This window comes from Ovis aries, chromosome 25, assembly GCF_016772045.2.
Source record: "Ovis aries strain OAR_USU_Benz2616 breed Rambouillet chromosome 25, ARS-UI_Ramb_v3.0, whole genome shotgun sequence".
NCBI classification, from domain to species: Eukaryota; Metazoa; Chordata; class Mammalia; order Artiodactyla; family Bovidae; genus Ovis; species Ovis aries.
The window spans coordinates 2,468,807-2,486,377 of NC_056078.1; the positions used below are offsets into that span (position 1 = coordinate 2,468,807).

The 17,571-nt window shown below is 39.2% G+C and overlaps 1 protein-coding gene across 1 annotated transcript in view; it reads right to left on the reverse strand.

Annotated features, from left to right (window-relative positions):
* The window catches only part of FMN2 (formin 2), a 352,649-nt gene that overhangs the window by 40,915 nt on the left and 294,163 nt on the right, over positions 1 to 17,571 (reverse strand). The window contains exon 15 of the mRNA XM_027962131.3: positions 17,355 to 17,406. Coding sequence (XP_027817932.2) covers positions 17,355 to 17,406 — 52 coding nt within the window. The remainder of the gene's footprint in view (positions 1 to 17,354; positions 17,407 to 17,571) is intronic.

The following is a 17,571-nucleotide window of genomic DNA, read 5'->3' on the forward strand; positions in this document are numbered from 1 at the left end:
ATATTTCAGATTAAGTTAGTAGATTTGAAATATTATCTTTATCCGTATCTAACTAGGAACATGTGGGATATCGCTAAAGGGAAAAAGGAAAGATATGTGGCATGAGTTTTGAAAAAAAAAATGAGACCTATATTTTTATGTTCATTAAGGACAGGAATTAAAAGGTTCTTAACATAAATTTTAAAAATGTGTATGCCAACCTATAAGGCACTGCTTCTCCTAAGACATCCATGGAGCCTTCAAGTGAAGAAAGAGTAGCTCAGTTTTAAAGTGTAGACTTGGAGGTACAAAGTGGTTTTGATCATTTTTCTTCTGATTATATGAGCACGTTGATTCATAGCTTGAAATGTCAGAAGCAATAATTTTCTTGTTATTTTTTACAGGGCCTATATTTCAAGTTCTCTAAATAAATGATGACAGAGTACCTGTATCACCAATATGCAACCATGCTCTCAGCTGTCACTGAAGGCTTGAAATGAAATCAGCTTCAAAAGAGTGAGGTCTAAATTTCAGGTCATAAAAAAAGAATATTGGATAAGACTCCCCCCGCCCCAGGTATTGATTCATTACACTCTAGAATAAAATAAAAAATACTGTTTAGTGAAGTATCTTTATCACATCCTATTTCTGCTGCTGCTGCTGCTGCTAAGTTGCTTCAGTCGTGTCCAACTCTGTGCGACCCCATAGATGGCAGCCCATCAGGCTCCCCCGTCCCTGGGATTCTCCAGGCAAGGACACTGGAGTGGGTTGCCATTTCCTTCTCCAATGCATGAAACTGAAAAGTAAAAGTGAAGTCACTCAGTCGTGTCTGACTCCTAGCGATCCCATGGACTGCAGCCTACCAGGCTCCTCCAACCATGGGATTTTCCAGGCAAGAGTACTGGAGTGGGTTGCCATTGCCTTCTCCGCATCCTATTTCTAGTCCCCCTCTTTTTTTTTTATTTATTTACTGAACTCATTTCCCAATCTCTTGTTTCCCCTTTTCATCACTTTTTGCTTTCTTTCTGGTGGATTCTTCACAGTGAGTAACTCAAAGTCAAGAATATTCTTGCCTATATTTTCATAGTTGTTTTTAAGGCCAATTTTAAAAACCAGTGTTCCAAGGGTGGGATGATTTGGGAGAATGGCATTGACTCAGAGGGAGAGGGAGAGGGTGGGATGATTTGGGAGAATGCCATTCTAACATGTATACTATCATGTGAATTGAATCGCCAGTCTATGTCTGACGCAGGATGCAGCATGCTTGGGGCTGGTGCATGGGGATGACCCAGAAAGATGTTATGGGGAGGGGAGGTGGGAGGGGGTTCATGTTTGGGAATGCATGTAAGAATTAAAGATTTTAAAATTTAAAAAAATAAAATAAAATAAAATAAAAAAGAAACATGTATAATATCATATGTAAAACAAATGCAGGTTCGATGCATGATACAGGATGCTCGGGGCTGGTGCACTGGGATGACCCAGAGGGATGGTAAGGGGAGGGAGGTGGGAGGGGGCTTCAGGATGGGGAACATGTGTACACCCATGGTGGATTCATGTTGATGTATGGCAAAACCAGTACAATGTTGTAAAGTAATTAGTCTCCAATTAAAATAAATGAATCTATATTAAAAATAAAGATAAATAAATAATTGCCCAATGCTAAAAAAAGATTTGATTTCAATACTGTTAAATCAAATCATTTTGATCAATTCATGATTTCTCCCAGAAGCACTAATGACTTTATTGCTAAACAATGTAAAGACTACAAACAAAACCAAAAAGACTTTATAAATTATTTTATGAGGATATATTTTCATAACTATAAAAGTAACCCTAGTCACTTGGGGAAATATTTTAGTGGGTTAAAAATAAGGTTAGGCAACTTTTGAGAAGCCCCACAAAATCTGCATCTATTAATATTCATCCTAATCTGGGACTGATCTTACTTTTTCAAAACTTGTTACAGATGCAAAATTCCACACCACAGTACTACCAGAGGGATTAAAATGTATTTTCATTGCAAATATACTGATATTTTCCCTTAGGAGTCTCTGTGGCCAGAAGCAGGTGTGTTTGGTCTCACCCAGATGGGCTGACATTGTTTGGAAAGGAGCGAGCAGGACAGGACCTGGGAAAGCCTTAGACCTTTGAAAGAAAGTGCTGTTTTCCCAGCAACCCCACTTCTGGGCATACACACTGAGGAAACCAGAATTGAAAGAGACACATGTACCCCAATGCTCATTGCAGCACTGTTTATAATAGCCAGGACATGGAAGCAACCTAGATGTCCATCAGCAGACAAATGGATAAGAAAGCTGTGGTACATATACACAATGGAGTATTACTCAACCATTAAAAAGAATACATTTGAATCAGTTCTAATGTGGTGGATGAAACTGGAGCCTATTATACAGCGTGAAGTAAGCCAGAAAGAAAAACACGAATACAGTATACTAATGCATATATATGGAATTTAGAAAGATGGTAATGATAACCCTGTATGCGAGACAGCAAAAGAGACACAGATGTATAGAACAGTCTTTTGCACTCTGTGGGAGAGGACAAGGGTGGGATGATTTGGGAGAATGGCACTGAGACATGTATATTATCATATGTGAAACAAATTGCCAGTCCAGGTTCGATGCATGATACAGGATGCTCAGGGCTGGTGCACTGGGATGACCCAGGATGGTATGGGAGGGAGGTGGAAGTGGGGTTCAGGATGGAGAACACACATACACCCGTGGCAGATTCATGTCAACGTATGGCCAAACCAATACAATGTTGTAAAGTAATTAGCCTCTAATTAAAATAAATAAATTTATATTAATAAAAAAAGAAAAGTAAAAGAAAAAAGCACACTGTCTAGTGAAAAAACTGTGTATGGTGGATCTACTGCATGTTTGGATACTGTGTTAAAAGCTGTCTACTTGACCATGTTGAGCTCCCATGCAAATGAAGGAAACAGATCAGAACGATGGATTGGCCTGCGGTCAGCCTAGGTGTACTGCTGTCTTCCTCTGGAACACTTTCTGCAGATGCACAACTTCAGTGGGACAAGAGTCTATGAGGTGACTTCCTACCAGCTCTGATGCAAAGTTAGCAAAGTAAACGCAGCTGCAATTTCCACTGGTCTAAGTCCGAAACTCTCAGGACAAATGGTGAGCAAACCAGGCAAAACAATTCTTCATGCTACTTTTCATGTAAGTTTATTTGCATCTGATGTATGCAACTATAGTCCCAAAAAGTGAAATGATGCACTTTGTGATGTAAAATTCCCACAAAGAAACAAGTTCAACCTATAAAAGGTCACTGGCTATTCACCAAATTATCTCTTTTTAACCCTTACTGTTACACTACCTATGCCCCCTAAGTCAATGGGCCATTACTTCTTAGCTTGACAAGACTTGCCACCCACAGCCTGAACTGAACTTCGGGAGCCCATGCCACCTGTCTGGAAGTTAATCAGACTCACCCTTTTCAGAATCTGCAATAATAGCCACAGGGAAAATTCAGACTTGGGTCATTAGTGGCAGGTCCCCATAGTAAACATCATGAAGTGAGAAGAATACCAAGAACACTAAGAATACCAATACACGGTGCTGATACTGTGCCTGGCACTGTTCCATTATTCTCCTCCTTTTAGAGATGAGGAAATGGAGGTATGGTTTCAATAAATATCTCCAAATCAGACAACTTGGAAAAAAGTGAAACCACAATTTGCCAGTGACTCTAATCTGGCCAGGGACTGGGCCCTGTGCTCAACCCTGCCGGGTTCCCACACCTGGAGGCTGTTTCCCTTTACTGTGCAGCCTGGAGGCCTCTGAGAAGTCCCATGAGTTACCTAATCCCATGTAATTTAACTGAGTTACTTAATCCCATGTGTTACTTAATTGAAGGTGGTTCTCTGTAGCTTGTAACCAAATATGCCCCTCTAACAACAATCTTCTAAAGAAGATTTCTAATTTGCCTTATGAAATGTGTATATAGGTAGAGTCACTGATAACTTTCATTTTTCTTTTGGTTTCATTCTAGCCTGAAAAATATTTTCTTTCAATATGAAAGTAACTACTTTTATTCAACTGTTTTTTTCTAGAACATCTACTGGGCTAGTAGCATAGTTTATTAAAACATACAGCTCTAATGGATTTGAATCATGATATGGTTGAATACAACTGTTATTTTAAATTACTAAGACTAGAGATCTCTTCAAGAAAATTAGAGATACCAAGGGAACATTTCATGCAAAGATGGGCTCAATAAAGGATAGAAAGTATGGACCAAACAGAAGCCGAACATACTAAGAGGAGGGGTCAAGAATACACAGATGAACTTTTACAATAAAGGTCTTAATGGTCTGGATAACCACGATGATGTGGTCACTCACCCAGAGCCAGGCATCCTGGCGTGTGAAGTCAAGTGGGCCTTGAATCATTACTATGAACAAAGCTAGTGGAGGTGATGGAATTCCAGGTGAGCTGTTTCGAATCCTAAAAGATGATACTGTTAAAAGTGTTGCACTCAATATGCCAGCAAATTTGGAAAACTCAGCTGTGGCCACAGGACTGGAAAAAGTCAGGTTTCATTCCAATCCCAAAGAACTGCAATGCCAAAGAATGTTCAGATTACTGCACAGTTGCATTCATTTCACATGAGAGCAAGATTATGCTCAAAATTCTTCAAGACCAGCTTTAACAGTATGTGAATTGGGAACTTCCAGATGTTCAAGCTAGATTTAGAAAAGGCAGGGGAACCAGAGATTACATTTCCAGCACCCATGAGATCAGAAAAACATCTACTTCTGCTTCATTGACTATGCTAAAGCCTTTGATTGTATGGATCACAACAAACTGTGGAAAATTCTTAAAAGGATGGGAATACCAGAACACTTTACCTGTCTCCTGAGAAACCAGTATGCAGGTCAAGAGGCAACAGTTAGAACTGGATGTGGAACAATGAACTGGTTCAGAATTGGGAAAGGAGTACATCAAGGCTGTATATAGTCACCCTGTTTTTTTTCCTAACTTATATACAGAGCACATCATGTGAAATGGCAGGCTGGATTAAGATTAAACTGGAATCAAGATTGCCAGGAGAAATATCAATAACGTCAGATATGCAGATGACACCACCTTAATCACAGAAAGCAAAGAGGAACAAAAGAGTTCTTAATGAAGATGAAAGAGGAGAGTGAAAAAGCTGGCTTAAAACTCAGCGTTCAAACAACAAAGATCATGGCATCCGGTCCCATCACTTCATGGCAAATAGATGGGGAAACAATGGAAATAGTGACAGACTTTATTTTCTTGGGCTTCAGAATCACTGTGGACAGTGACTGCAGCCATGAAATTGAAAGATGCTCCTTGCAAGGAAAGCTGTGACAAACCTAGACATGGTATTAAAAAGCAGAGACATCACTTTGCCAACAAAGGTCCACATAGTCAAAGTTATGGTTTTCCTAGCAGTCATGTATGGATGTGAGAGAGTTGGACCATAAAGAAGGCCGAGTCTGAAAAACTGATGTTTTCGAATTGTGGTGCTGCAGAAGACTTTTGAGAATCCCTTGGACTGCAAGGAGATCAAACCAGTCCATCCTAAAGGAAACCAACCCTGAATACTCATTGGACAGACTGAGGCTGAAGCTCCAATACTTTGGCCACCTGATGCAGAGAGTCAATTCATGGGAAAGGACTCTGATGCTGGGAAAGATTGAGGATAGGAGGACAAGGAGGGGTGACAGAGGATGAGATGGTTGAATGATATCACCAGTTCAACGGACATGAGTTTGAACAAATTCCAGAAGATGGTGAAGGTCAGGGAGGCCTGGCGTGCTGCAGTCCATGGGGATGCAAAGAATCGGATATGACTGAGTGACTGAACAATAACAACAAAGCTTTTCTATAACTTTCTATTGTCTAAAACATAAAACAGTGGGCAAGATGGTGTACACTTTCTTACATGTCTCTTTTCCCCACATATTGCAAGAACACGGATATCAGAATCTCTAATAAAAGTGTGGCCATTTCTTTTCTTCTTTGTTATAGAGGACAAAAATTTTGGAGTTCTAAACTCTTTTAAGTTGAAGAACTTAGCTTCCTGAAACACTTTAGGCCCAAATATCTTTTAAAATATTGGAATGGGGAAGATTTTATCAACCCGATACAATAGGAAAGTTTCCAGTTTTAAAACAAAACTCTGCAGAAGAGCAGAAATTATTTGATGCATATTTCCCCTTTATAATTACAAACCAAAACTGGAAGGAAACATATAAAACTCTATAAAGCAGAAGGTCCTGAAGCTGTTCCACTCAGAATACATACAAGCTAAAACATAAAGAAATTCCAGGAGAGATAACCTCCTCAGAATGTTTTCTATAACTGACAGAGGCCAGCAAATCTGCAGTGGGTTTCACAGGCCCCACACTGTTGAAAGTCAGTGGGTTTTGTAAAAATTTCAATAATGTAGCTACTGAAGAAAATGCCTTTGTACAAAGAAAAGTGCTACACCCCAAATGTGTGCCAAAGCCTGAGACTGGAAGGCGTGAAGCAGTTTTCTTCCTCTGCCCCGGAAGCGTCCCTCCTGCGGGCCGCCACATGGTGACTCTTTGGCAGGATTTAAGGTAGTTAACTAAGAAATCCAAATTGGAAAATACAAACTCCAACTTTGTTTTTACTTGATCAATATTGTTAAGAGAATGATATTAACTGTTTGGGTTATTTTCAGAGATATTCCATATCACTTCAGTTTTTCTTAAAAAATTATTTATTTATTTATTTTTTTGTTTCACTGTTGACATTTTATTTAAAAGAATTTAAAAATCACTTATTTCCTTTCATGACAGAATACATTTTTATTAACAATAGCAGAAGGCAATCCTTCAGGTATCCCAAGTTATTCTGAACTCACTTCAGTTTTAATACCAGGTTGCAACCTGCCTCGTCTGTCAGCCCAAGCCAAATAAACAGACTATTCATCTCTAGATAGTTACTTAGAAAGATCTGGAAAACAGGAGTATCATGAACTGAACATTTCACTTCTCATTTCATCCATATCCAGAAGTTCATTCCCGGGACAACACTTTAAAAGCTGACCCCTTAAAAGTCACCACACATGACAGAGTATGCATATGTCATTTCAGGACTGAGTCAGTATTTTCTCCATCATGATGGTGAAAGTTACATATTACATACAATGATTAAAACCAATGTTCTTTTTCTTCCTCCATGTTGTCTACTTTTCGGGAAATATTTTCCATTTAAAATTCATATGTTATACAATCTTGACTTTGGTAAAATACCACTCAGTGAAACTTACATGCAGAAAAATAATATTTATTTTTTAAGATGTGTGATTTAAAATTCTTTCACACGTGTGTTTTCCCCCATTACTATTTTTTTCCTTTGATTAGTGGTTATTTCCAATTGCCTTTGTTATTAATCAAATAAATGAGGGGAGAGAAATAGCGCATTCAAAATTCTAAAAAAAATTGGTACTATGATGTACACTAACTATATTTTTAAACTATACAGTCAAACCTTTATCTTATAATAATGCTCAAATAAGGCATATTAATTTTTTAATCTGTAAGTATGGCTGCAAAAATTGCTTCTCCATTCAACAAATTTACTAGTCTTACTTATGAAAGATTAATTACATTAAAATCTTTTAGTTGTTTTTAATTCCTGGTGGAGAGGGAGCTTAAAAAAAAAAGAACTTCCATTCTGAAATATATTTTAAAAACAGTTTTATGTAAAATTTTCAGTAGCATATATATCCCATTGGAAAAATACAAACATCTTTAAAACAAATGTTTTAATCTGTAGGAAAAGTCACAAGCTTCCTGGAGAAAGGAGCCAGCCTAATTTCCTTTACCAAGTACAACATGTAAATGAACTGAATAAGGTAAATTATTTAATGTGATTTTTGTAATATAGTTCAAATTTTACCTTTAGTCATTTCTATCTACTTATTGATGCCGGAAGTAAATTTCGTGAAACTAAAGGAACTCATAGCTAAAACAAACTGTTTCTAAAATCTGCTCTTTCTCAGCTACTGGCTGGCTGTCCACTTAGGCATCAGGGTTCCCTTAAAGGGCCTTTCAAATTACTGGAGACACTTGATCTACTCTTTTCTACTAAACCCAATGCTGGTTCTTGACACCACATCTGGCAACGAGTCTTATCATTTGATGCCATTCAAAGTGCACTGAGACAGTCAAGTGGGCCTTAGGAAGCATCACTATGAACAAAGCTAGTGGAGGTGATGGAATTCCTGTTGAGCTATTTCAAACACTAAAGATGATGTTGTTAAAGTGCTGCACTCACTATGCCAGCAAATTTGGAAAACTCAGCAGTGGCCACAGGACTGGAAAAGATCAGTTTTCATTCCAATCCCAAAGAAAAGCAATACCAAAGAATGTTTAAACTACTGCACAATTGCAATCGTCTCACATGCTAGTAAAGTAATGCTAAAAATTCTCCAAGCCAGGCTTCAACAGTATGTGAAACATGAACTTCCAGATGTTCAAGCTGGATTTAGAAAAGGTAGAGGAACCAGAGATCAAACTGCCAACATCTGCTGGATCATGGAAAAGCAAGAGTTCCAGAAAAACATCTACTTCTGCTGTATTGACTGTGCCAAAGCCTTTGACTGTGTGGATCACAACAAACTGTGGAAAATTCTGAAAGAAATGGGAATACCAGACCACCTGACTGGCCTTCTGAGAAATCTGTATGCAGGCCAAGAAACAACAGTTAGAAGCAGACATGGAACAATGGACTGGTTCAAAATTGGGAAAGGAATACATCAAGGCTGTATACTGTCACCCTGCTTATTTAGCTTATATGCAGAGTGCATCATGCAAAATGCCAGGCTGCATGAAGCACAAGGTGGAATCAAGACTGCAGAGAGAAATACCAATAAACTCAGATACACAGACGACATCACTCTTATGGCAGAAATGGAAGAAGAACTAAAGAGCCTCCTGATAAAAGTGAAAGAGGAGAGTGAAAAAGCTGGCTTAAAACTCATTCAGAAACTAAGATCATGGCATCTGGTCCCATCACTTCATGGCAAATAGATGGGAAAACAGTGGAAACAGTGGCAGACTTTCTTTTTTTGGCCTCCAAAATCACTGCAGATGGTGACTGCAGCCATGAAATTAAAAGACACTTGCTCCTGGGAAGGAAAGCTATGACCAACCTAGACAGCATATTAAAAAGCAGAGACATTACTTTGCCAACAAAGGTCCATCTAGTCAAAGCTCTGGTTTTTCCAGTAGTCATGTATGGATGTGATAGTTGGACTATAAAGAAAGCTGAGTGAGTTCAGAATCAATGCTTTTGAACTGTGGTGTTGGAAAAGACTCTTGAGAGTCTCTTGGACTGCAAGGAGAACCAACCAATCAATCCTAAAGGAAATCAGTCCTGCACATTCATTGGAAGGACTGATGCTGAAGCTGAAATTCCAATACTTTGGCCACCTGTTACTAAGAATGGACTTTTTGGAAAGACCTTGATGCTGGGAAAGATTGAAGGTGGGAGGAGAAGGGGACAACAGAGGATGAGATGGTTTGATGGCATCACCAACGCGATGGACGTGAGTTTGAGCAAGCTCTGGGAGTTGGTGATGAACAGGGAAGCCTGGCGTGCTGCAGTCCATGGGGTTGCAAAGAGTCAGACATGACTGCACAACTGAATTGAATTGAAATGATTCAAAGTGCCCTGGAAATTCTTCCTATTGCATTTATAGCAGCAATAAATTTACTACACATGAGAGGACAAGATTATGGAGTAGAAGGACTGGAGCTCACTTCCTCTTGTGAGGACACCAGAATCACTGAATAACTATCATTAAAAAAGACTGCAGTCTATCAACAAAAATATTCTGCATCCAAAGACATAAAGAAGAAACCCAATTAGATAGTTGGAGGGGTGGTGGCCCACAGACTGGAGAATAATTAAATGGCAGATATTCTCCCACAGGAGTGAGAACTGTGAGCCCCCGTCAGCATCCTCAGTCTGAGGAACTGGCATTCAATAGAGGAGCACCCAGACCATTTGGTTTGATGGCCAAACAGGGCTGGGGTGCGGGAGCTGCACAGGAGTGCTGTGAAACAGAAACTCGACTCTTGGGGAGGGTGCACACAAGGACGCAAATGCCCCGGGACCCATGACAGAAGGACTGACCATAGGAGCCTGGGTCAGACCTACTTGCTGGTCTTGGAGGGCCTCCTGGGGGTAGGGGTGGCTCTGGCTCACTGTGGGGACAAGGACACTGTAGTGGAAACATGCACCAGCATGAGCTCTCCTGGAGGCTGTCATTTTGGTACCAAGACCTGCCCCCACTCAACAATCTTCAGTGTTTAATGCTGGAATGCCTCAGGCTAAACAGCCAACAACGTGGGGATATAGACCCATCCATCAGAAAGTAGGCTATCTAAAGTCACCCTGAGCCCACAGCCACTTATAAACACACCCCTTCACATGGCTCTACCCACCAGAGGGACAAGACCCTGCTCTCTCCACCAGTGGGCAGACACTAGTCCTTCCTACCAGAAAACCTGAACAAGCTTTTCAACCAGCCTCAACCACCACGGGGCAGACAGAAGCAGCCTGCACATGAGGCTCTGGGAGTTGGTGATGGACAGGGAAGCCTGGCATGCTGCAGTCCATGGGGTCGCAAAGAGTTGGAAATGACTGAGTGACTGAACTGAACTGAACTGAGCAGCCTGCAGACTGAGTCCCCAAATGTAGATCAGAACCTACCCTGGGGCCAGCTGATCCCTGGCCCTTGTGACAAGAGAGGAGTGCATTGCTGGGACATATAGGACATCCCCTACAGAGGGCCATGTCTCTCAGGTTGAGAAATATAACTAACTTTCCACATACATAAAAATAAAAATAGAAATTTAGATAAAATGAGACAGCAGAGGAATATGTTTCAGAAGAAGGAACAAGATAAAGCCCAAGAACAACTATGTGAAGTGGAGTTAGGCAGCTTACATGAGAAAGCTTCAGAGTGTAAAAGATGATTATAAAGATGATCTAAGAACTCGGGAAAAGAATGGATGCACAGAGTGGGAAGTTACAAGAATTTTTAAAAACAAAGAGTTATAAAATATAAAGGACAACCAAATGAGGCTGAAGAGTAAAATAACTGAATTGAAAAACACACTAGAAGGAATCAACAGCAGGATAAACGAGGCAGAAGAACTTACCGTGAACGGGAAGAGAGCAGTGGAGATCACGGCCATGGAACAAAGTAAGGGAAAGAATGAAAACAGTCGAATAGACCCGTGGAGCAACATCAGGTACGCCAACACTTGCACTGTGGGGTCCCAGAAGGAGGAGAGAGAAAGAGAGAGAGGCAGAGAAGGCCTGAGAAGAGTAATGGAGAGATGATAGCAGAAAACGTCCCTAAAATGAAAACCAAAAGAGTCACCCAAGTCCAGGAAGCACAGAGGCCCACGCAGGATGAACTGAAGGAGGAACACAATGAGACACGGAATAATCAAACTGACAAAAAGTAAAGATAGAGAAAACTAAAAGCAATAAGAGAAATGCAACAAATAAAATACAAGGGAATCCCCATAGACTATCAGCTGATTTCTCATCAGAAACTGCAGGCCAGAAAGGAGTGCCAGGATATAAAGGGATTAAAGGGAAGAACCTATAAGCAAGAAAACCCTATCCAACAACATTCTCACTCAGATTTGATGAAGAAATCAATTGATTTATAGACAAGCAATATACTAAAAGGACCATGCACCATGATCAAGTGAGATTTATCCCAAGGATGCAAGGATTTTTCAATATTTACAAATGAAACAATGACTGGACACCACATCAACAAACTGAAGAAGGAAAACCATATGACTATCTCAACAGATACAGAAAAAAGCTTTTCACAAAATCAACAACCATTTGTGATGAAAACTGTCTACAAAGTGGACACAGAGGAAACCTACCTCAACATAGTAAAGGCCATATACATCCAACCCACTGCAAACATTAATTACTCTCAATGGTAAAAAACTGAAAGCATTTTCTCTCAGATCAGGAATAAGACAAGGATGTCCACTCTCACCACTATTATTCAACATAGTTTTGGGAGTCCTCATCACAGGAATTGGAAAAGAAAAAAAAATCCAAATTGGAAAAGAAGTAAAATTGTCATTGTTTGCAGATGACAGGATACTATACATAGAAAATCCTAAAAATGCTACCAGAAAACTACTAAAGCTCATCAGTGAATTTGATAAAGTCACAGGGCTTCCCTGGTAACTCAGATAGTAAAGAATCTATCTGCCTGCCATGCAGGAGACCTGGATTTGATCCCTGGGTTGGGAAGATCCCCTAGAAAAGGGAATGCCAACCCACTCCAGTATTCTTGCCTGGAAAATCCCATGGACAGAGGATCCTGGTGGGCTACAGTCCATGGGGTCACAAGGTTGGACAGGACTGAGTGACTAGCACACACACACACACAGGGTACAAAATCAGTACACAGAAATCTGTTGCATTTCTACACAGTAACAACCAAAGATCAGAAAGAAAAATTAAGGAAAGAATCTCATTTACCATCACATCAAAGAGAATAAAACACCTCAGAATAAACCTACCTAAGGAGACAAAAGATCTATATTCTGAAAAGTGTAAGACATTGCTGAAAGAAATCAAAGATGACACACACAGATGAAATGATATACCCTGTGTTTGGATTGAAAGAATCAATATTGTCAAAATGACAAGGGAGTCTACAGATTCAATGTAATCCCTATCAAATTACCAATGGCATTTTCCTCAAAACTATAACAAAAATTAAGGAAACACAAAAGACTCCAACTAGCCAAAGAAGCTCGAGAAAAAAGAACAGAGTTGGAGAAATCAGGCTCCCTGGGTTCAGACCATATTACAAAGTTATAGTAACCAAGATGGTATGGGACTGGCACAAAACAGACACATAACTCCATGAAACAGAATAGGGAGCCCAGGAATAAACCCACATGATTACAGTCAATTAGTCTACAACAAAGGAGGCAAGAATACGCAATGGAGAAAAGACGGTCTCTTTAGTAAGTGATATTGGGAAAACTGGACAGCTATATGTAAAAGAATGAAATCACATCATTCTCCTACACCATATAAAAAATAAACTCAAAATCAATTAAAGGCCTGAATGTAATACCAGCAACCATAACACTTCTAGAGGGAAACATAGGCAGTTCACTTTCACACAAATTGTAGCAATGCATTTTTGGATCAGTCTCCTAAAGCAAAGGAAAACAGAGTGAAAATAAAGAAATGGGACCTAATTAAATTTAAACTCACAGCAAAGGAAACCACAAACAAAATGAAAAGGCAACTTACAGAACTGAAGAAAATATTTGCCAAGGGTGTGACTGACAAAGGATTAATCTCCAAAACATACAAGGAGCTATGCAGCTGAATATCAAAAAACAAACAAATCACCCAGTCAAAGAATGGGTAGATCTAAATAAATGTTTCTCCAAAGACACCATATAGATGGCCAAAAGGCACATGAAAAGATGCCCCACATTGTTAATTATTAGAGAAATAAAATCAAAACTATAATGAGGTCTCACTTCAACACCAGTCAGAATGGTGTACAAATAACAAATGCTGGAGAGAATGTGGAGAAAAGGGAACCCTCCTACAGTGTTGGTGGGAATGTAAATCGGTACAGCCACTATGGAAAACAATATGGGCATTCCCTAACAAACTAAAAATAGAGCTACTATATTATCCTGCAATTCTCTCCTGGGCATATATCCAGAGAAAACCATTATTTGAAAATATATATGTACTCCAGTGTTCACTGCAGCACTGTTTACAATAGCCAAGACAAGGAAGCAACCTAATTGTCTGAATGGATAAGGGAGATGTGATGTGTGTATATATATACACATATGATGGAATACTAATGCCTTTTGGAGCAACATAGATATACCTAGAAATTATCATACCAAGTTGCATAAGACAGAAAAACATATGCTATTGCTTATATATGAAATCTAATAAAAATGATACAAATGGACTTATATACAAAACAGAAATAGATTCACAGATAGAGAAAACCAGCTTATGGTTATCAAAGGAGAAAGCTGTGGGGAGTCAGAAATTAGGAGTTTGGGATTAACATATACACACTACTGTGTAGAAAAAAATAACCAACAAGGACCTACTGTATAGGACAGGGAACTATACTTAACATTTTATAATAACCCATAAAGGAAAATAATCTGAAAAAGGATATATAACTGAATCACTTTGCTGTACACCTAAAACTAACACAAATTTGTAAATCAACTACACTTTAATTAAAAAAGAGTAAAAAAATAAAAGAAAATCTTCTATTTTTGTATTTCAAAATCATCGTCACCATAAAGTATGGTTTTTACCCATGGAGTAAAAAAAAGAAATTCTAAGATAATTTTTAAGCTAGCCATAATTTATAAATAAGGACCACTGAATGTGAGCAGTCAGTTTTACACCTCTCATTATTATTTTTAAATATAGGTGTAAAGGAATGGCCACTTCTTAGACAAATCTAGAACTGCTACATTCTCTACCTGTGAGTTGATACAGACACTGAGTAATCATATTTGGTCTGGTGATATTTTGCCATAATTGAAGAAAGCTGTGGATGGTAATTAAGGAGAAATAAGACACAGGCTGAAATAAACACATTCAGTTGGGTTGCACCTAATGGAACAGAATTCTGGTGAAGCCCTGTAAGACAAAGTGACCTCCTGGCTCTCCACTGAAATCATCTGAAGAAGAGAACATGCTTATCCAACGTGTATTTGGATTTTGGGTGTGTGGTTCAAGACTCATCTGCTCAGTTGTCTTACTTTCTGGGAAAACTGAAGAGTTCCGTCAAGCAATTTATCTAAAAGTTACATAATTCTGTACATACAAAATAGGAACTTGAAGTCCCACTTCTCAGATTGATAGCAAAATTCTATGAATAAAAAGACAAAATTAGCACATAATACAATTACAGTAAGAAATGGAATATAAAAATGATTTGACTTGCTTTAAAACTAACCATTTCTTAGTTAGAAATACTAACCATTTGACTACTTTTATTTAGTTAGGGAATCATAAAATGACCCGAAAAAATAATATTCCACCGCAGAAAAGAATCCTAATTTGTTGAGGAAAGTTCAGTATCCATTTTAAAATGAATAAGAGTCAAGGCTTTTTATTTTCTAAGTAGTCAAATATAAACACAAATGAGTATAATTCCCTTCAAAGCAAGCTGAAAACAAGTTTGTGCAGTTTACAACACATTTTCATGTGAATATGCTTTTCTAGTAAGATCTCTTACTGTTCACACTTGAAAAAATTATCCATCCTGCAAAAACCAAGGCATTCCATCCCTACAACCCTGGGCAGTGGAGGAAGGCTAAGGTAGCTGGTCTAGGCACATGGTGTGGTTTCCCAGGTGCCAACAAGAAGGACCATCAGGGCCCTGGCACCTCACTGGCCGCCTTCCTTCATAGCAACCTTGGCGGGAATACGCAACAACACACGGCCTCAAAACCTTTGGGGACCTTCTCCTTTGTTGCAGAAAAGACGCCCAGGACATTATAGCCCACCTCAGCTATCACAGTCTGTAAATGACCCTCAACTTGTTCTAGAAATTATACCACATATGCATCTCCCACCAATTTGTTACTTGGTCTCTGGTGAGGTGCAAAGTAAAACTAAATGTCTTGTTAGAAGAACACCACTGCCCCGATACAGGGTCAACTGCAGGGGATAATGAGGAAGGCCAGCTCTGCTGTGATGATGGACTAAAATCATGATGGAGGGATAACCATTTATAAAATGAAGTCAGGCAGCCACTGCTGTGGGCAAATTCCTTAAAATCAATCTCTCTCTCTCTCTGGGGAACTGTGGAAAATTCTTAAAGAGATGGGAATACCAGAACATCTTACCTGCCTCCTGAGAAATCTGTATGCAGGTCAAGAAGCAACAGTTAGAACTGGACATGGAACAACAGACTGGTTCCAATTGGGAAAGGAGTATGTCAAGGTTGTATACTGTCACGCTGCTTACTTGACTTATATGCAAAGTACATCATGTGAAATGCTGGGCTGGATGAAACACAAGCTGGAATCAAGATTGCCAGGGAAATATCAATAACCTCAGATATGCAGATGACACCACACTTATGGCAGAAAGCAAAGAGGAATTGAAGAGCCTCTTGATGAAAGTGAAAGAGGAGAGTGGAAAAGCTGGCTTAAAACTTAACATTAAAAAAATGAAGATTATGGCATCCAGTCCCATCACTTCATGGCAAATAGATCGGGGAACAGTGGAAACAGTGACAGACTTTCTTTTTGGGGGCTCCAAAATCACTGCAGATGGTGACTGCAGCCATGAAATTAAAAGATGTTTGTTCCTTGGAAGAAAAGCTATGACCAACATAAACAGTATATTAAAAAGCAGAGACATTAATTTGCCAACAAAGGCCCACCTAGTCAAAGCTATGGTTTTTCCAGTACTCATGTATGGATGGGAGAGTTGGACTATAAAGAAAGCTGAGCGCCAAAGAATTGATGCTTCTGAACTGTGGTGTTGGAGAAGACTCTTGAGAGTCCCTTGGATGGCAAGGAGATCCAACCAGTCCATCCTAAAGGAAATCAGTTCTGAATTCATTGGACGGACTGATACTGAAGCTGAAACTCCAATTCTTTGGCCACCTGATGCTAAGAATGGACTCTTTGGAAAAGAACCTGATGCTGGGAAAGATTGAAGGCGGGAAGAGAAGGGGAGGACAGAGGATGAGATGGTTGGATGGCATCACCGACTCGATGGACATGAGTTTGAGTAAACTCCAGGAGCTGGTGATGGACAGGGAAGCCTGGCATGCTGCAGTCCATGGGGTCTCAAAGAGTCAGACATGACTGAGCAACTGAACTGAACTGTTGATGGCAAACCTCTACTGTGAAAGTGAGGGTCATGCAAGGGGAACTCAGGGGGCCACTTGAACTCTGCTTTTGCATATGGAAACTCATGTCCTATAACTAAACCCTTCACACTTTTTCTTGAAATAGTTTCCTGCTGTCTTTCTTTCTGGTATTTCCACAGCCCTAAAACCTATTCTAAATAGAAGGTGCTAATAAGCTATCTAGTCACAATAATTTGATATAACAGGTTTATATGTCATCCAGAATTATAAAAATCAGTCAGAAATCCAATGTATAATTAAAGTACAGTTAGTTTCTTTTATGCTTGAAAATAAAAACTGAGCTAATGACTGACTCCTTGAGATGAAGCACATTAAATGCTTTATAAGCCTACTCTGAGAACAAATATTAAAGGAAAGTAATTTCTCACCACTTATGAGTCTCCGTCAGTGAGTTCTCCTCTGCTTCTTGGTCAATTTTAGCTGAAAATACAAGAAAAGAAATAGATGAGATATGATAAATGGTTATAACCATCTCAAACAAAACAGATCAAATAATATGAAATGTATCTTAATACATTAATGCTAATGTACTCCACCAAAAGTTTATTTTTTAAAAATTTTATTGGAACATAATTATAGAATTTT